Here is a 21,292-nt window from a genome sequence, read left to right as displayed (position 1 = left end):
TCTCAAAAAAAAAAAAAAAAAAAAAAACATATAATTGAGTCATTGATTTAGATCTGTCAGTCTAAATGTCATTCTAAATTCTAAGTAGAGATCTAATATATACAAAGCATTGCAATGCTTAAGAATTTCAGGTTCACTATTTTTATAAGTCTGATTTATCACTTATAAGAATTTCATGCTGAGGGAGTTTTTTCTAAGTCAGACAATTGTAGTATTTAAAGACACTGACTATGTTAAATTGATTACTATAGCCTGACTATATGAAATGGTATGGCTTTATAAATGAGATCAAACATAAGGCCCTTTGAGTGGTAAAATTTGCTAGAATTATATAACAAGACTAAACTCACTCAAAAGTTTAGGGAAGCCCGCTTTTGAGTTTGGCTTTATAAATACAAAACTTCCAGATAGCATAAAAATACTGCCCTTGTGGCATCCCTACCTTCTATATAGATTCACATGATATGTAGGAAGTCCCACAATGGAGTCATGGAAATCACCATGTGAAACACTAACCTTTTCAAAACCTTAAAGGTTTTGAAGGAACAAGACAGAAGACACAGGTAGATGATAGGAGGAAACAGAGGATGTATTTGTCCTGTACTTGGTAATTGCTTTCCCTTCAAACCAACAATCATCTTAAAGAACATTGGTTTCATTTATCTTGCCCAGTGATGATTCCCTCCAAAAATGAGTCTTAGGGACTGATGAAAGATCTCAGGGTGAAGGGTATCTTTGCTTTCCCCGTCCCCCGCCCCTCCACACCCAAACACACACACACATACACACACACTTCCTGCCTTCTGAGCTTGAGCTGCCTAGGGAAGCATTTCCGGATCTCCTTGGATAATGAAATTCTGCCTCTCAGATATAAGCCTCATAGTCCTTTGTACCTCTCATTCATGGCCTTAGTCAGTGTTGCAGTTTATTTTTTGATTCTCTTGCATTAGACTGTAACTGTCTTATGCCGGTGGCATTCAGACTGCTGACCACGAACCACCGTAAGAAAGACTCTGGCCTGACGGGGGATATGCAGCTCCTGGAGCACTGTTAGCCCTGCTGTGGAAAAGGCACGCTGAATCTTCTATTCTGCAAAGCTGGTCATAATTCACTTAACTGACACAGCCACCTGCAGGCCAGAAAAACTGCCCCAGGGGGTAGGGACCACATGTATATTTTTTCCCACACGGCTGCACTCTAACAGTTCTGTGCATGCAGAGACAGGCATCAGGTAGCTGTTGGATCAACAGAGGGCTGGATAAGCTCAACTTCTATCTGTATGTTGTGGTTCTCTGTAAGACTCCCTTCGAAGAAGGATTTCACTTCTTAAAATGGAAAGCCACTGGTAAGAATCTGTAAGGACCTGTTACTGGCCTTTATAAGACTGAGAAGGGGACGTGCCACTAACTTCTACCAACATGGATTTACACAGTTAACTACTAATGGTCAAATAGGAAGCCTCTCATGAATGGGTGAGAAGTGGGAGCAAAATAAAAAGTCAGATGCAAGAATCTATCCACCTCTGCAAGAGGCTACTCTACAGGAGATGCTGACTCAGAATCTGGTCAGAAAAAACTGAAACCAGTAGCAATTCAAGCTCATTTAACTGAAGATGTGAAGACATTTAGTTCACTGCCTTATGTGGACAGGTATCGAGATAAGTAGGGTGAATCTTTGAAAAATAAAAACTTTGTAGCCTCTAATGACTTTCTGATTCAGGGAGGGGTCGCTCCCTTGTAGGGGAAAGGGTAAATCTTATTCTTTTGTCATGAAAAACATCCCAACGGAGTATATTTTCTTTCTAGGTTAAATTCTGTGTCAAAACCATTCTAGGTTTGTCTTGAGGCTATCATTCTGGTCTAATAAAATAATTTTGTGTTAAAATAGAATTCTTGATTTGTTTTCTGAATTCAATATGAGATGCAGGAGTTGCTTGGAGAATCCATCTCTAACCCTATTTCTTTCTCCCCTCAGGCACCACGCAGCAGTTCAGGGAAGTAAGTGTCTGTATCAGTTTTCTATTGCTTTGTAGCAAATGGCCACAAATAGCATCTGAAAACAATATGCATTTATGAGCTTGCAGTTCTGTAGGGCAGAAATCCAGCTTGCCATGGCTGGGTTCTCTGCTCAGAGTCTCAGAAGGTTAGCCAGGATGTATTGTCTTCAGTCTGGGGTCTTCTTCTAGGCTATTTAGACCATTGACAGAATTCAGTGCCTTGAAGTTATAGGACTGGCTGATGGCCCCACTTTCCTGCTGACTGGCAGGTGGGGGTTGCCCTCAGCTCCCAGGGGCACTCTCAGATCCATGCCATCTGCTCCCCACCATCTCCCAAGCCACCAATGCCTCAGTTGAATCTTTCCTACCATGAGAAGCACAGTCCTTTTTAGGGGCTCACGTGAGTAGGTCAGGCCTAACTAGGGTAATCTTCCCTATCTTAAAGTCAACTGATTTGAGACCCTGATCACTTCTGTAAAATCTCTCACATCTGCACCCAGATTAGTGCTCGTTTGAAAAACTGGGAGAAGGTGTATTTGTGCTAAGGGATGAGAATCTTGGAGCCTTCTCAGAATTCTGCCCACCAGGATCCATTCTCTGTCTCCCTGTATCTGAGGGAGGGCTTACTCATTCAATGTGTGCAATGAGGGAAGCAAATAAGGAAAAAAATATATTTCCTTGGCATTACCTCAACAGAGTAACTCTGGCTTTGTTTACAGGCACCATTCCAAGATTATTAACTTTCCTGAGGTGGTTTTGAGAAGGCTCAAGTGTGCAGCAAGGATGGTTAGGGAGAGTGGGAGGATTTTCAGCTGACGCTCGCATTGCAGTGGTACACTTGAGCTGTCTTGGCGAGAACATGGGCCCAAAGACACGGTGGTTCTAGCGCTTTCCTACCAAGCTTGGAGCAGCTAAAACACCAAGGCTTACCCACGCAGGACTAAGATCAAATGAAAGTGTTCCTGGCACACAGGACCTAGATATAAATACTGGTTTCCTTCTATTGTCCCTCTTTCCAGGAACTATCAGTTTTGAGAAAATGCTTTTAGTTTGCAGGTTACATATATTGTGGTCATTTGTACTTAAAGCCAAATAGTCTAGAAGTTAGAGCTAGTCTGAGTTCTTCTCCACAACTAATACTGCTCCTTCCATAGCTTCATCTCCTGTCCCTCAGCCACGACACTGTCCCCTCCCCCCGCCAAAAATAAATCCCATGTTAAGTTGTTCCAGACCTTAACTTTTGGCTAGTCAATGTGTGAGAGTTAGCCTCAGCTATGAGTGACAGTAAAAAGCAAAGTAATGGTCCCTTAAATAGAGTGCAAGTTTCCTTTACTCATTTAATATCTGGTAGACACAATGGACTCCAGGACCCTGACTCTTGTTTCTTGTGTGTCTGACACTGGCAGCTTCCATCTTGCAGGATATTTGATGGCCCAGTTCCTACCACTGTGTTCACAGGGAAGGCAGGCTCGAGGGAAGGGAACGCCCTCTCCCTTTAAGGCACTGCTTCGAAGTGGCACAAAACTTTGTCAGAGATCCTAAAGGCCAGAACGTAAGGACGTGTCCATACCTTGCTTCGGGGGTGTCTAGGAATTTTTTTTTTCTTCCCAATTGTGATGATTGATTTTCATTGTCGACATGAGTGGCTTAAGGACTACCTAGAAACCTGGTAAAGCATCTTTTTGGGGTGTGGCCGTGGGGGGAGTCCGGGTGGATGAGGCGCGGCGGCCGCGCCCTCAGTGTGGGCAGATATCATCCCGCCCACGGCCCGGAGAGAACGCGGTGTCCATTTTCCGGAGCTGGGATACATTTCCTCTCCTGTCCTCCGCCATCAGAACTCCAGGTTTCCCGGCCTTTGGATTCCAGGTTACATCAGCTTCCCGGGTCCTGAGGCCTTCGGACTTGACCGCGCCACACGCCACGCCGCGCCACCAGCGTCCCGGGGGGCTCCGGCTTGCAGACTGCGTATCGCGGGACTTCGCAGCCTCCGTAACTGAGTAAGCCCATTCTCCCGAGAAATCCCCGCATGTGTGTTTGTATATCCTGTTGATTCAATCTCTGGAGAACCCTGGCTAATATGCCAGTAGATAGAAAGTTGAATGAGAAAACAGAGCCCTCCTCTCACTGTGTCTCTGGATTTGAAGAGTGTGGTTAACAGAAGTGTCGGCAGGACACGATAAGCCATCTTCACAGAGTTGATGATCCCGCCATCATGGGGACTCAGAACCTTACCTCTGGAATGCATTTTGGGACATGCCTGTGGGAGACAATCATGACTAAGAAAGAGGCGTCTGTAAAATATCCTTGAGTAGAAAGAATATCTCCTTCTCCAGTAAGGATTTATAATTGCTGAAATGTTTGGCATGAGCACCACTATATTTTCTGTTACCCCAGTTCTTTAGTATTAATATTAGTTCTTCAAACAGAGCTTGGTACAAACAAGGAGGGGCTTACGATGCTATCAGACACCCCACCCTTTGTTTGCCAGTTTTGTTATTAGGACCATGTATCCTCTCTTCTTTTTCATTCCCACCGTACACACAGGGATCCTGAACTGTTAACTATCTGCCCAGTCCACAGCGCTTTAAAAAGGAAACTTCTTTTAACCCACCTAAGGGAATAAAAACAAAAACAAAATCTGAATTAGGAGTCAGGGCCCTTTACAATAAGCTGGTAGAATAATAGATAATTATTATCCTCCATGGAGTTTATAATTAGAATCATAATGCCCATGGAAATAGTTTCAGGCTAAAGAATAAATTAATTGGCAGTAACAATACTATTTACTTTCTTTCAAAACAGTAATCACTGAAATGTTTAACCAATCCCTATGTTCTACCCACTGCTTCTAGGAAAGCATTGACAAATCAAGCATTCAATTATTCTAACAGTAATTTCAAGTATTAGATATACTGACTTGGTAATAATCAGAGGGTGTGCTTAAGCTAGCATCAACACTAGTCAAATATAAGATTTAATAATATGAAGGAAACATTTTTGTTCATATGCACATCATATAAACTGTGATTAGTATGTACAACCCATTGATATTTCTGCCAAATTTAGCCTCCCAAACCTCCAAGAGGGATGATCATCTAAAATTATTTGCAGACAAATTTCCATGGGAATTACTAAGTTTTTAGAAAAAAAAAAATCTGAAGAATCATGTAAACACAGGCAGATGTATCCTGTGTAAACTACTAAACCTAGAAAACAGGATTTTTACATGGCTTGGACAGCAGAAACAGGTTTATTTAGTCTTAAAATGTTTACTAACATATTTGCGTTCATAAAAACTTTTCATAAAGAGATATGGCCATAAAATCTGACTTCCACATATGATCTTTACTACTTTTCCATTATTTCCTGTTTGTTAACATTTTCTTGAGAGGACTGTTAAAAGTTCATGAGATACATCTTGAGAACCATGACTCATTCATAATTTTATTTGTTCTTTGACGGAGAAAAAAAAATCACACTTCTTCAGTAATTTTTTTTAATCAGAAGGTTTCCTGTGTAAAAAATCTAACACATTAAACTGATTTGTGTTCCCTGTGTTATTACTCTAGCCCTAAGAAAGCCTCTCATGATAAATTATAATGCAAATTTGAGATATCTTTTTTTTTTAATAAATTGGCAAAACATTTGGTTATCACTTAATTGGGCAAGGTAGTATAGTAGGGAAGGATTATGAAATTTGGCACCAGACTGGCTGGGATTCAAATCCCACACCTGCAATTTTCTGCACCCAATGCTCCTGCTCAATTACATCCTCTCTGTTTTACCAGCTGTAAGTGTATTCTGATACTACCTCCCTCGCAGGACTGTGGAATATAGGAAGAGTTTAGCATGCTTTTTTGCACTGTTTTTAGAATTATCTTAAAATATTGAATCTTCTAGAATTAATAATTTATTTACCTTAAAACTAAGATAGGCTTTAAGAGACTTCACAACGTGAGAACTGTGTCCTTTGATGCAAAGATTATATAGGTTGCCCATCAAGATGAATTAACTCAAGAGTTATGAAGCTCAGAGGATGGTAAGAATAAGTGATAGGTAAGGGACATCTTCACAGATGTTGGCTGTACTGAGACTTGGAAAAGAAAGGAAGATTGGATAGAAAAAAAGCAAAGAGTATAAAAAGAGGCTGCCCTGGCTGAGGAGCGGGGGACATATAGGAATGAAAGTGGTCCATTCCTGGAAGACTGGGGAATTAGGAGTTGGAAATGGAAGTAGGTGTGGAATATTGAGATAAGAGAAAGGGTGTGCTTAAGATTCCATAGGGAAGGACAAAGTTTTGAAAGATCAGATAGCCAGGCAGGAGAATTCTCATTATCCTGTCAGCAGTGGGGGGAAAAAATCACTGGTTTAATTAGCAGCGTGATTGATTGATTGACTCAATAAAAATCTTTCAGGGAACAGAACTACAAAACTTAGAAAGCTGTGCAGATTTCCTCTTCACTGAGGCCAAATATGAACTATTTCAGATTGTCCCTTGACCTCCCGGCAGCGACAAATTCCACAGTCAGGCATTTATCTTTACTCCTGATTTTCCCATCTACCAATAATGGAATCATCACTTCCTTCCGCAAACATTCTAGACACTAACCATGAAGTAAGGCACTATTCTCTAGTAAAGATGTTTAACAGCTTAAGATAAAATTGTATGGCCAAAGGAGAAAACACGATGATATTTTAGAGTATTAACTTGAAGGCTTTCTTCCTGTGAAATTGTCAGTATATGGGTGAGAATCATTTAAAAAAATACTTAAGGGGCTAGATGTGTTAGGCACTCACGGCACAAGGCACCCAGGACAGAACAAAGAACAAGATAGTCACTCAACCAAAGAGAATGAAACCCCAGATCCTGCGTCAGGGCTGTTCAGCAGTTTCTGGGAGCCTCTTAGAGTTGTAAATTCACAGACCCCACCCTAATCTATTCAATCAGAGCCCCTGAGGGTGGGACCGAGAAATCTGCGTTTTAGTAAACTCAGGTGATTCCAAACAACGAGAGTCTGATAATCACTGTCGTAGATTAATTGTACAAATCTGATTTGAAACTTCACAGATGCCTCCCTGGTGGTCGAGGAAGGGGCTGAGGGAGCAGAACAGCTGAAAGGTCTCCACTTTCCATAGTCGCAGCTACTTTCCCTAGAGGAAAATACCCAGGATTACTACAAAGAAAGTAAGTGAGCTTTCCTCTATATATCATGGTTTTCTTTCTTAATCATGGCTTTCTTTAAATTCCTAAACTTGATCTTAGTAGCTATGTAAACTTGTATATATGTTTTATATATACACACACACAAACGTGTGTTTACATGTCAGGGTAAAAGACTAAGTGGGGAAGCCAGAGGCAGGGCAAAGAAAAAAATTAGGAAAAAAAGAAATAAGGGAGGATATGAATTTACCACATCCTGGGGAGACATTGTGCTTCAACAGTCCTTTCTCTTGGTTTTTGTTAGAATATTTAATCTCTGTCCTGTCCTTCTCTGATTTCACCTTAAATTTTTGCTGGTTTGACATAGAATATCATTTTGGGTGTTTTTTTTTTTTTTTTGAGTCAGAGTCTCACTCTGTCACCTTGGGTAGTGTGCAGGGGTATCATGTAAGTCACTGCAACCTCCAACTCCTGGGTTCACGCCATGCTCCTGTCTCAGCCTTCCTAGTAGCTGGGATTGGAGGCGCGCACCCCAATGCCCAACTAATTTTTCTGTTTTTTGTAGAGACGGAGTCTAACTCTCGCTCAGGCTGGTCTCAAACTCCTGACCTCAAGGCCAGGTGCGGTGCTCACACCTGTAATCCTAGTACTCTGGGAGGCCGAGGCAGGAGGAGTACTTGAGCTCAGGAGTTCGAGACAAGACGAGCCTGAAGAAGAGCGAGAACCCGTCTCTCTAAAAATAGAAAAATTAGCTGGCCGTCGTGGTATGCGACAGCTCTGTCTTAAAAAAAAAAAACTCCTGACCTCAAGCGATCCTCCCACAGCCTTGGCCACCCAATGTGCTAGTTTTACTGACGTCAGCCACTACACCCAGCGGAATATCTTTAGAATTATTTTTTTTATGCATCTAAGGAACTTAGTATGTTTGTGGATGGAAAGTGACACACAATTAAATTTGTTCTTAGATTAAATCAGTTAGCTACAAATAAAATAAAATAAGGATATGAGTAATGGGAAGGTATTTCAAATTGAGTAGTGTAGATCCAGGGCAGTTTTAGATGTTAATTTGGGTGCTTATTTAAACATTCAGTTGCAAAAGAGCTGAGACCTCTGTGTCCAGCCGGGAGATTTAAATTGGAGAGTGAAATTTAAATCTTTGGAAATGAATGAGATTACCTAGGGAGAGACTGTAGACTGGAATTTGAGACCAGAACTGAACCCTGGAGCATCCTAAGATTTAGAGGTTGAAGAGGAGGCAGAGATAGAAACAGCCATTGGAAACCAGACCAGTCACGTAGGAGGGACATCCACTGCAGGATCTTGGTAGACAAGAGAAGTAAATGTTCCAGGAGAAAGGGCGCGGTGTGCTACGTTAACTTGCTGGGAACTCGAGGAAAATTTGAATTGAATTTATTTTGGTGGCTCAGGGGAGTCACCCTGGACATGTTTAAGGAGGCAAGAGCAGGGAAGCTACCAGGGAGTTGAAAGCCAAGCAGAAGAAAAAATTAGAGCATATTCAAACAAATAAATAGAAAATATTTGAAATTTTTGTAATATACAAGGGGCTACTCCTTTTTTTCTTTTAGCAAAGAATCAAGAACTAATGAAGCTACTCTTTTAGATCTATAAATATCTTTTAAAATTGACCAAAAAACAAAGGCCAAAAACCTGATAGAGGAAAATAAGAGACTTGACCATAGGATTCACAGCAAAAGAAATAAAAGTGGTTCTTAAGCATATGAAAATAAAAGCTTTACACATAGTAAAATAGATGAAAGTTGAAAATATATGAAGATACTATCTCACCCCAGCTGGTGGGCAATAATCCAAAAGTTTAATACCTTTCTCATATGTTGCCTGGAGTGCAAAACTGTACAGCCTTTGTGGTTGGGAAACCAACATAACATACCAAAATTATAGATGCATTTATCTACAATTCCATTTTAGGGAATATGCCTTTTAAGGCCAATATTGTCACCTTTTTGATTTTAGAATTCCTTTGCACTTAAGTTATTGATGAAAAGCCCAATAAGCTTTTTTTTTTTTTTTTTTTTTGAGATAGAGTCTCACTCTGTTGCCTGGGCTAGAGTGCTGTAGCATCAGCCTAGCTCACAGCAACCTCAAACTCCCGGGCTCAAGCCATCCTCGTGCCTCAGCCTCCCGAGTAGCTGGGACTACAGGCCCCCCGCCACTGCACCGGCTAATTTTTCTATTTTTAGTAGAGATGGTCTCGCTCTTGCTCAAGCTGGCCTTGAACTCCTGACCTCAAGTGGTCCTCCTGTCTCAGCCTCCCAGGGTGCTAGGATTACAGGTCTGAGCCACTATGCCCCACTCCCAGTAAGCTTTTGTTTATGTGTGTTAACATCTATTTTTACTCTAACAGAAATTAAAATTGCATTTTAAAATTATTTGTTAATTCATTTAAAATAATAAAAACAAAACAATTTTTTATGAAATTTTTTTTTCTGAAACAAAATTAAGTATTGAGAAGAATGACTTGGTTTCATTGTTTGACAAATCTCTTTAACCCATGGCTTATTCAGAACAACCATATTCTCGTATCTGCTTCAGCATTCCGTGTGTTGCAATAAGTTGTTTTGGTTAAAGTATATGAAGGAAATCTGACATCACACAGATGTGTATTTGGAAAAGGGGGGAGTATTCTAATAATAGCTTTTTCAGATAATTGTGATTTTTTTTGATCTATAATTCTATCAATGAACTTTGTTCCTCCCCCTGGTCCTGAAGTTCCTCAAGTGCTTATTAGAACTGTGATTTTACTGAGAACTTTTTTTTTTTCCTAAATGACCTACAAGGAAGTGCTCTATTATGCTGCTTCTTGTCATTAATTTTCAGCCTATTGCTTGAGATTGTCAGAAGATTTGGGAGAGCCCCTCTGATCTCAGAACGCTGGCGTAAGTCTGTCTCCTTCCCCAAGCACACGGCTGCCAAAGGGCTATTGGATTTGAGGAGTCTGGGGTGCCCTTATCTGCTCTATCAGTGTGGATTGTTTCCTTGGGTCTTTGTGGACCCTGACGCTGCCAAGTGTGCGGGTTCCAGAAAACAAAGGAAGCCTGCCAATCTTTTGCTGTTCAGAGTGCAGGGAAGTACTCCACATCAGAAACAAACAGTACAGTCTTCCACTAGAGGCACCTACAAGGATGTCCAAAAGGTTCAGCCACCAGTTGCGGCACAACATCACAGAAGACGCCTATTGTAAGACACACCTGGAACCAACCCACCTATTCTGTGACGATGACCAAATCACACTGTGCAGCACCTGTTTCCAGTCCCAGGAACACAAGCATCACATGATGTATGGGATACAAGAAGCCGCTGAGAATTACAGGGTAAGGTCAACACAGATCCCTAAGCATTCTGGCCAGCTTCTCTGATAGATGATTGATTGACTGATTGATTGGACAGATACTCTGATCCTCCAAAATCATTCATTGCCTTAGTTGATGTTTATCAAAGAATACCAGACAAGTTCCATATTTAGTGGAACCTTCGACTTCAAGGCTAAGAAAACATAGAGCTATTGGCCTTTTAGTTCTTTAAGATTAGAACTCCAATAGTTCTAAAACAATTAACTTACCTGGAATCTTGCGCTCTATTTCTCTACAGAAGTTACTCCAAGAAATATTGAACACACTGAAGGAGAAACTTGAAGTAGCTAAAAGCATATTGGCTGATGAGCAAGAAAGAATGATGACGGTTCAGGTCAGTGCTTACCTTGATTCTTAGAGGAAAATTACCAATAATGTTAGACAGCAAGTAATACATTGTAAACAAAGTCAAAAGACAAATTACAAAGCAGAAAAAAAATCTGAAATCCATAAGAGGGAAAAGTGCTAATATTTTAACACATAAAAAGCTCTTAAAGTCAATAAGAAAAAGACTAGAAATTTAACAGAAAAATGATCAAAGAAATGAGTTTTGCAGAAAAGGTGCAAATATCTTTTAAACGTATAAAAAATTTCTGAACTTTGCTCATGGTGAGAGAAATACAAATTAACTATATTAAATTGATAGGTGGCATTCGAATGGGATTTGCATTTGTTGGGATTACCCTTATTGGCACTGATCAAAAAAATTAATAACACGGTTCATAACAGTGATATAGGAGAATGAGCACCTCTTATATTTTTGGTGGTTGTATAAATTGTGCAACCCTTTAAAGGCTAACTTCAGAATTGCTATTCAAATTGAGGGCGTACCATCTGTTAGCCACGTTTCACTTCTAATTTCAGACTATGTCTTTATGCTTATTCTGTGCCAGGTAGTGCAGATTTTAGGTGTTCTCTCTCACTTTTTCTTTCTTTCTTTCTTTCTTTATGTATTTTTTTAGACAGGAGGATCTTGTTCTGTTGCCCAGGCTGGAGTGCAGTGGTGTCATCATAGCTCACTGCAGCCTCAAGCTCCTGGGCTCAAGCGATCCTCCTGCCTCAGCCTCCCAACTAGCTGGGACTACAGGTGCACACCACCGCGCACAGCTAATTTTTCTATTTTTTGTAGAGATGAGATCTCACCGTGTTGCCCAGGGTGGTCTTGAACTCCTGGTCTCAAGTGATCCTCCTGAGTGCTGGGATTACAGGTGTGAGCCACTGTGCCTGGTCCTCTCTCACTTTTTAAAGAAAATAAATGTCCAGTTGGGGATGAAAAGAAGAAATTCCTGTCTAGATACAGATTTTTCAACTGATCCCCATTTTCTTCAGCCCCAGGCACCACATGTTCAACAGATATTGAGGTCCCACTGTTTGCCAGGGACAATGCAAGGTGCTGGGGGTCCATTATTGGGACAAAAAAAAAAAAAAAACACAAACAGTTCTGCTTTTATGGAACTTACATTCTAATGGGTGTAAACAAAATAAGTTCGATGTCTAGTATGTTACATGGTAAGTGCTTTAAAATTTTTTTAAAAAGCAGGAAAGAGGTGGGATGCACTTTTAACTAAAGTGATCAGGACCTTGTCATTCTAAAGTGGCACTTGAGGAGACTCAAGGAGGCAGAGGATTGAGCCGTGTGGTGGTGATGGGGGAGAATATTCTAGGTGCAGGGAATGGTAAGCGCAAAGCCTCAAGGCTGGTGTGTGCCTGGCTGGGGTGTGTAGAGGAAGTGGGGGCTGTGGTTGGTGCAATTAGAAGAAAAGGGGCCATTTAGGGCAGCTAACCTTTGGTGACACAGGGCACTGCTGGAAGGTCGTGAATGAAAGAGCCGCATGACTTAACTTCCACTTTCACAGAAACACTCTAGCTGCTGAATAAAGGGGAGGGTAGAAGCTGAGGTGGGGAGATCTGGAAAGGGACTGCCGCGATAATTCGGGCGAGGAGGTGGTAAGCTGGGGCCGTGGGTAGCAGAGAGGTGGTGAGAAGTAGTTAGAGATGGAAAGAATATGTTGTGGTCAATGTAAGGTAAATATAAGACATAAATATAGATCATCTATCTGTCACGTTTAACCTGAAGTCTGTCGCATCCATATCTATGAGGAAGGAGGAAGAACAGAATTATAAAGAGATGATTGAGTCTGAATATAGAACAAGGCTCCAGTTGTTGAGTGAAGTGAATGAGCTGAACCTCCAGAGACTACCAGGATGCACCTCTGACTTGAACTTGGGAGAAGCCAGTCTGAATCAATCGATTGGGTTTGCCGCGGAGCTAGAGAAGTCCTCCCAGGAAATGCTACAGGTGAGATGTTGAAAGCAACATCCTCATAATGTTAATATTTGAGAAATGAGAAAAAGAACTGAACATTATGTCGATTCCAGAGTAAGACACCCGTGACAACCACAGATGTATTAAATGAATGTATATACCCGTCTCGCAATTCTGTTGCTATGGATTTATCCTTACATGCATATAAAAAGACACATGGGTAAGACAAAATATAGCTATAAATATATTTGTATATATGTTACTACATTATACTACAGATATAGTTACATACATATAAAAAGACACCTGGCCTAGCTCTCTGGGAGGCCGAGGCAGGCGGATTGTTTGAGCTCAGGAGTTTGAAACCAGCCTGAGCAAGAGCGAGACCCCGTCTCTACTAAAAATAGAAAGAAATTATCTAGACAACTAAAAATATATAGAAAAAATTAGCTGGGCATGGTGGCGCATGCCTGTAGTCCCAGCTACCGGGAGGCTGAGGCAGGAGGATCGCTTGAGCCCAGGAGTTTGAGGTTGCTGTGAGCGAAGATGATGCCACGGCACTCTAGCCCGGGCAACACAGTGAGACTCTGTCTCAAAAAAAAAAAAAAGACACCTGGGCAAGGAAACGCAGTAAAACTGAGTGTCAGTATAGGGCCATGGGTTAGCATTAACCTGTGAAGCCAGATGGATTGATTTCTATCTGTGTTCTGCCACCTACTGGCTCCTAGGTGGTCTTGGAGCTGTTGCTTCACCTCTGCCTCAGTTTGTTTAGCTATAAAATGGAGGTAACAATTGCCCCTAGTTCATAACATTGTTATGAGGTTTGAGTGAGATAATCTACATAAAGCTCATTAGTGTCTTGTACCTATTAACCAATCAATAAGTAGGTATTATTACTATTATAACATTTATAGATAGCAAGAGATTAGAAACATCCTATATCTGTCAATATAAAACTCACGAAATAAATTGTACTACAATACATAATATGGAATACTTGTCAGCATATTAAAAGGATATCGTGGCTCTGTGTATATGAGTAAGGAACACTCTCCAAGAAAAAAGCAAGCTTTCATTAGCAATAGAATGTAATATGTAATCGTTGATTTTTTTTCTAAATAATATAATCATGTCCTTATGTGACTAGGTGGAGTGTATATTTGGAAGAATAAAAAGGAAACAAATACCAGTGGCATAATTGTTTATTCCTTCTTATTAATTGGTATAATTTAATTTTAATTAAATTGCAATAAATTTTAATTAATTTTAATTTAATGAAAAGATAGAAAACATGATGTGCTTTAGGTGCACGTTGCTAATCTGGGTAAGTGGACTGCGCGCGCCCACACACGCCTGCATCAACTTGAACACGCATATTAGATGTCAAAGAATCAAGTTTCTATTGAGAGGTGTCCTGCTTGACGCAGAAGGATGTCACGGCCTCACCTAATTATGTCCGTTTCTGGGGCGGCAGGCAGGAAAGGTTTCTAAAGATACAGTTGAATTAGGGAATAAGAGAAGTTACTGGTTGTCGAATAGTAATAAAGAGATGTGTCTGCAGAGACTGAGCCATCTGGGGAGAGAGAACATGAACAAACTGAAGGAGAGCGAGGTCAGAGTTTCTGAGCAGATCTGCAGCCTCCAAAGGGCCACTGCAGAGCTGGAGAAGAAGTGTGGGGAACCAGCCTTAGCAGTGCTCAAGGTAAGACTCCGGGAAAAAACCCTTCATTACGCTACCTGAGAAAAGAGAAGTGGACAGTGCTCATTAGGGTCCCTTCCAGAACACAATCTCCAGTGATCTGCAGCGGTACAGCAAGGTCATGTAGCTAGTTTCCAGTTGCAAATTATCAGCAATAAGTTTGAAGTGAGATGTGCCTCAATATGTTAAGTAATTGATGGGTTAGTTAAGTTATAATACACGCATACAATGGGATATTCTGCAACTATAGAGTAGGAAACAGCTCTATAGGCTCTAAAATAATATTTTCAAGGTAGCTCATTAAGTAAAAAAAGAAAGACACAGAACTAACTGCTTTTTGTTTGGGTTTTAGAGAGTAAGTATTATATATACATGTATACATTTGTGCTTGTTGACTTTGGCAAAAGGTTACCACAAATCAGGCGCGTTGTACTCCTTGGTAACCTTTGGAAACAAGGATGAGAGTTATTTGTATAGCATCTGCTATGTTCTGAATGTTTGTGCCCTTGTAAAATATATATGTTGAAATCCTCACCCTCAAGGTGATGGTATTAGGAGGTGAGGCTTGGGGAGGTGATTGGGTGCTGGGGGCAAAGCCCTTATGAATGGAATCAGTGCCCTTATATTAATAAAAGAGGCCGAGAAAGACCCCTCACCCCTTGGGCCATGTGAGATTAGAGTGAGATGAAGCCTCCCCATCAGGGATGAAGCCTCCCCATTGGGGATCAAGCCCCCACCAGACATCTAATCTGCCAGCACCTTGATCTTGAGATTCCCAGCCTCCAAAACCGTGAGAAGTAAAATTCCATCGTGAATAAGCTACCCAGTCTATCTGTGGTGTAATGTGTTGTTATGGCAGCCTGAATAGACTAAGTATTGTATACTTTAAATTTTGTGCAGTAACATATTAATATATTGCCTTTTCAGAAAGTAAGTTACTATCTTTGTAAGATTCTGTCCATACCCCTCTGCCAGGTCCACATTTGCAAAGTGAGCACATTTGGAAAGTCCCTGTGAGCAAACCCTTAGGAAACAGTTCAGTTCCAGCACCAAGCCCAGCTCCAGACAGTGCAGGCAGCTGTGGCCCTGCTAAGCTGGCTTCCTGACCTGGTTCTCATTACCGCCCCCAGCCTAGCAAGCCACCTCCGGCATAGAAAGCAAGCAGATGGGTGTCATTTGAAAAATGAATGTTCTAATAAGATGACTGAGCTGAGGTATACAACGTAATTAAATGGGAACATAATAAAATGATTTCAAGCGTTTTTCTGACTTTTCCTACTCCATGTTAAAATTTGATGTCTGAAAATTAGCACCACAAAGCTGAAGAAATTACATGGAAATTGATTTCGTTATTGCAAGAAACGCTATTTTCATGGGCACGGCTCACGAAAGACTTAGCTCAAATACTCGGTAGTAACCTTGTCTCTTTTTTCCCCTCAGAATGCAAGATATTGTTTGGAAAGGTAAGTTTGCATTTGGAAACAATGAGTCGGAATCGGAGGCTGATGAGTTAAGCATATCAGTTGCTGGGGTTGGGTTGGGAGGTCATGTTTACTGGTAGATTCGTAATGAGATCCGTACACCAGATGAAGGAGCCTACAATCTGTGCAGATGACTGACATTGTCCTTTCCTCATAGGAGTGAGTCACTACTGCTTCAGTGTCTAGAGCCTGCTCGCATCACAGACCTGAGTTTATGCCAAACACTAGGAATGAGCCAAATACTAAGAGTGTTCCACAGTAAGTTGATACATAGTCATGATTACAGGGCACTTCAGTTTTTTATTTGAGAATCAAGTGACCATCCCACCCTAAATAAAAGTAAATTCCAGTCGTTTAAAAATTTTAAAAGACTAGAGACCTTAATATGCTACGTACATTAGACAACTTGATTATCAAGAAAATAACTATGACCTTATGTTGAAAGCTTTTCCCATACAAAATTTTTTTTACCAGTTTCCCAGCCCTGAAATGTAATCGCAGGCAGATTCCACCAAAAAATTTAAAACTTCTAGGGGCAAAAATTCAATATATATAAAAAAAGATTTATTTCTTCTGCCCCTATAGTTTTGCCTTTTCTAGAACGTCCTATCAATGGCATCATATAGCATGTGGTCTTTTGAGGCAAGCTTCCTCCCCTTAGCACAACGCAACTGAGGGACAGTACATCCGAGTTATTAGGTGTGTCAGTAATTTGTTCCTTTTTATTGTTGGTGGTATTCCATTGCATTGTATAAACATACCATAATTTATTTATCGTTATGCAATTCTATGGCTAGGTGTTGTTTCCAGCTTCATGGTGTGAGAACCAGTGTACAGATATTTGTGCAGGCATGGCTTCGTAGCTATTGGCTGATGAGGAGTGGGGTTGCCAAACTGGTTTTCCAAACCGCTTGTGCCATTTTACATTCCCACCAGTAATGTGTGAGAGATTTAGTATTGCCAGCATTTAGGATTGTTACTATGTTTTATTAGATCCAACCTAATAGATGCGTTAGTGGTATCTCATTTTAATACGCACTTCCAGAATGACTAATGATGTTGAGCATATTTTCATGTGTTCATTTGCCCTCTGTAGCTCTACTTCGGTGAAGGACGTGTACAAACCTTTTCCCCATTTTTGAAATTGGGTTGTAATGTTTTCTTTTTTTTTTTTTTTCCGAGAGAGAATCTCGCTCTGTTGCCCGGGCTAGAGTGCCATGGCGTCAGCCTAGCTCACAGCAACCTCAAATTCCTGGGCTCAAGAGATCCTTCTGCTTCAACCTCCCGAGTAGCTGGGACTACAGGCATGCGCCACCATGCCCACTAATTTTTTCTATATATTTTTAGTTGTCCAGCCAATTTCTGTCTATTTGTTTAGTAGAGACGGGGTCTCGCTCTTGCTCGGGGTGGTCTCGAACTCCTGAGCTCAAATGATCCTCCCACCTCGGCCTCCCAGAGTGCTAAGATTACAGGCATGAGCCACCGCATCCGACCAAGGGTTGTATGTTTTCTTACCGAGTTCTGGAATTTCTTTATGTATTCCATTTAGCAGGCATTTGTCAGATATGTGTTTTGCAAATATTTTCTCCCAGTCTGGTTTATATTCTCATTTCCCTAACAGTGTCTTTTGAAGAGTAGAGGTTTTAAATTTTGATGAAGTTCAATTTATCAATTTTTTATTTTTATGATTTGTGCTTTTCTGTTCTTTTTTTAAAAAAATCTTTGCCTGCCGCAACAAAGATTTCCTTCTAAAAGTTGTATAGTTTTAGGTTTTACATTTCTTTGCGATTTTCTACAAAGACAGTCATGTAATCTATGAGTATAGACAGTTTATTTCTGCCTTTCCAATCTGTAAGCCTTTTCTATATTTTTCTTGCCTTATTGTACTGACTCAGATTTGCAATATGTTAAATAGGAGTAGTAAAAGCAGACACTTTCCTTATTCTTGATCTTAGAAAGAAAGAAAGCACTTAGTCTTTCACTCTAAAGTTTGATGATAGCTATAGGGTTTCTGTATTTGCCCTTCATCAAGTTGAAGAAGACCCCTCTATTCCTAGTTTGCTAAGAATTTTTATCATGAATTAATGTTGAATTTATCAAGTGCTTTTTCTCTTGAAATATTCATGTTTTTCTTCTTAATCTGTTAATATGGTGAATTATATTGATTTTTTTAATATGTTGAACCAGCCATGTATTGCCAGGATAAATGCTTGATAATGTTTTATACATTTACATATTGCTGTATTCAATGTGCTGACATTTTGTTAAAAATTTTCACACTTATGTTCATGAGGGATGTTGGTCTGTAGCTTTCTTTCCTTGTCATCAAGCACCCACTGGCACATTTAACTTAATCATTTTGGTTTTGATTTCTGAATAATCTATTTGGTTCTTTGTCAAATTTGTTTAGTTTTGATTTTAGTTTCCTCTATCTTGTAGATATTTTTTTTTTTTTTTTTTTAGACAGAGTCTCACGGTGTTGCCCTGGCTAGAGTGCTGTGGCATCAGCCTAGCTCACAGCAACCTCAAACTCTTGGGCTCAAGCAATCCTTCTGCCTCAGCCTCCTGAGTAGCTGGGACTACAGGCATACGCCACCATGCCTGGCTAATTTTTTTTTTTTCTATATATATTTTTAGTTGTCCGATTAATTTCTTTCTATTTTTAGTAGAGACGGGGTCTCGCTCTTGCTCAGGCTGGTTTCGAACTCCTGAGCTCAAACAATCCGCCCGCCTCGGCCTCCCAGAGTGCTAGGATTACAGGTGTGAGCCACCGCGCCTGGCCCCTGTAGATATTTTTAAGATTTTATTTTTTTTTCAAAGATAGTAAGCAAAGTTACTTTAGCATCTGTGTCTGGTAATTCCAATATCTAAAGTTCCTTACATATTTATTTCTGCTAGTCTTACTCAATAGTGATTTTCTTATTTTGTCGGTATATGCTTAATTATTTTTGACAGTAAGCTTCCTTTTTTCCTCAGGTAATATTTTTAGAAATTCTCTGAGGCCAGGAATGGGGGTGCGCATTTTTCCAGAGAGAATTTGCATTTGTTTCTGCCAGTCTTCTGGAGATACTAAGTCTGGGACAACTTGAAATTTAAAAATCAAGACGTGGCTTTTGAGACCACCCTAATAATGATGTGAATTGGGCTGCAAGTCCCGAGGTTCAAGTTAATTTAACTTACTGAAGTCAAGCAATAGAATTTACAGAACCTGCTATTGGATCAGATGTTAGAGAAAATAGGAAAGAAAGGACTACTCCAGGTTTATGGCTTAGATAACTAAGGCGACAAGAGAGCTGTTAGCCGAGATGTGGAGCCTGTGGAGGGATAGGCTTGGAGGTCCATTTTGGATATTTTATATTTGGGATTCCTGTGTTTTGTCCATCTGGCATATGGAGTGAGTCATGAACATATAGAAGGTATTTAAAACTTCAGGTAGGTGTGGTTACCTGGGGGGAAAGAATGCAAGTAGTAGAAAGAAAAACGTCCCAGGACCAAGCCTGAAAAATCACAAGAGTTAGAGGTTGAGCAGAAAGAGATAAGAGAAGGGATTAGTCAAAGATAGGAAGAAGGCATATTCATTCAAATATAAGGAAGCACATTAAGTGTTCTTGCTCCCAGCTTGATTTTCTTGAGGATTCTCAGGGGTTTTCTAGTCTCTGTTTGTATATTCTCTTGATTTACTAAATGTCAAGGGCCTACTGTCAGCAATTTCTAGGCATCTACTTCACACTGTGGGGATGTTTAAGATGCATAGAGTGAGTCACAGGGAAGAGCCATGAATCACCTGCTCTGGTAGCAGACTTCAGTGCCTCTGGCTGCTCCAGGCTTAGAAAAGATCCTTAGGAGACTATAGAGTTGGGTCCCAGATGATGTCTGGGTGGGCCTGGTTACCAGGACAGTTTTGAAGCCACTGGGGTGAAGCTACTTCTAAACCTCTCCTTAGCCCATTAGTCGTTGTTTTGTTCTTCCTCATTAGGTTTTAGATTTTGTCCCTTTCCAACATCTTATTGACTTTTTTACCTCTATAATGTCCATGTTGAAGTAAAGCTTAGAAGTTCCTTTTCCTGGATGCTCCTAAGTTGCCTCTCCGACGTCTGTGCCTGAAACTCATGCCAACCCAGCAAGGAGCCCCCGTATGTTAGAAATCGTGTCTGTGAACCAGGGGCAGTGGCTCACACCTGTCATCCCAGCACTTTGGGGGGCTGAGGCGGGAGGATCTCTTGAGGCCAGGGCTTTGAGACCTGTCCAGGTTACATAGTGAGAGCTCATCTCTACAAAATAGTAAAAAATTATTGGGCGTGGTGGTGGGTGCTTGTAGTTACAGTTGCTTGAGAAGCTGAGGCAGGAGGATTGCTTGAATGCAGGAGTTCGAGGCTGCAGTGAGTTATGATCATGCCACTGCACTCCAGCCTGGGTGACAGAGTGAGACCCTATGTCAGGGAAAAAAAAAAAACAAAACTTTTTTTAAATAAAAAAAAGAAATTATGTCTCAGGTATTGGCATTGATGAACCCCTAGGCTAACCAAGTTTTCCTTTCCTTGTAGGATTCATAACTTTGGATCCCAGAACAGCTCATCCCTGCCTGGTCTTGTCTGAGGACCTGAGAAGCGTGAGAGTTGGAAGTGTCCAGAAAGATGTGCCTGGCGACCCAGGGAGATTCGACTTCGGGGCCACTGTGTTGGGTCTGGAAAGCTTCACCTCCGGGAGGCACTACTGGGAGGTAGATGTGGAAAAGGCGACCAAGTGGCAATTGGGCGTATACCAAGTTTCTGCAAACAGAAAGGGCACCGTGCCCACAGCCTCTGGAGATAAAGTCTTACTCATGGGGTCCATGATGGGGACTGATTATACCTTCTGGGTTTTCCCCCCTTTGAAAAGGGTTTCCCTGAGAAAGCCAATGCACAAAGTTGGAGTTTTCCTAGACTATGAATATGGACACATATCATTCTACAATGTGACAGAGAGAACCCTCATTTATAATTTCTCTCGCCTCTTCTTCCAAGGAGCTCTTAGGCCTGTATTTTCTCTTTGTATCCCAAATTGAGACACAAATTCAGACTCTCTCACCATCTCCCCGCATCATGTTCCTTCTTGTAATGTTACTGTTACCCCTTAATCTTCCCATGTGGGAAACCCAAGACCACAGGAGCTCAGAGAGTTAAAAGCAAGACTTTGTGAAATAATAAAGTAATCCAATAAAAGAGTTCTGTAAGTTGGAGCCAGTTTAATACTCCACAGACTTTGTGTTCATGTGACTTTCAACACCTGTTTAGTGAAAGAGGTTGCATTTAAGCTGAATC

General features: G+C 40.9%; 1 protein-coding gene across 1 annotated transcript; it reads left to right on the top strand.

The window, feature by feature from the left end:
- Positions 1–10,318: 10,318 nt before the first annotated feature.
- On the top strand, positions 10,319–21,036 carry TRIML2 (tripartite motif family-like 2). Its single transcript, XM_012644006.1, has 7 exons — positions 10,319–10,507; positions 10,785–10,880; positions 12,651–12,845; positions 14,374–14,514; positions 15,952–15,974; positions 16,150–16,250; positions 20,537–21,036. The coding sequence occupies exons 1-7, from the start codon at positions 10,319–10,321 to the stop codon at positions 21,034–21,036; spliced, it is 1,245 nt and encodes a 414-aa protein (XP_012499460.1).
- The last annotated feature ends 256 nt before the right edge of the window (positions 21,037–21,292 follow it).

This window comes from Propithecus coquereli, unplaced genomic scaffold (assembly GCF_000956105.1).
Source record: "Propithecus coquereli isolate 6110/MARCELLA unplaced genomic scaffold, Pcoq_1.0 Scaffold203, whole genome shotgun sequence".
NCBI classification, from domain to species: Eukaryota; Metazoa; Chordata; class Mammalia; order Primates; family Indriidae; genus Propithecus; species Propithecus coquereli.
Note: the sequence above shows the minus strand (reverse complement) of the source record. Positions and strands in the feature narration are given on the sequence as shown.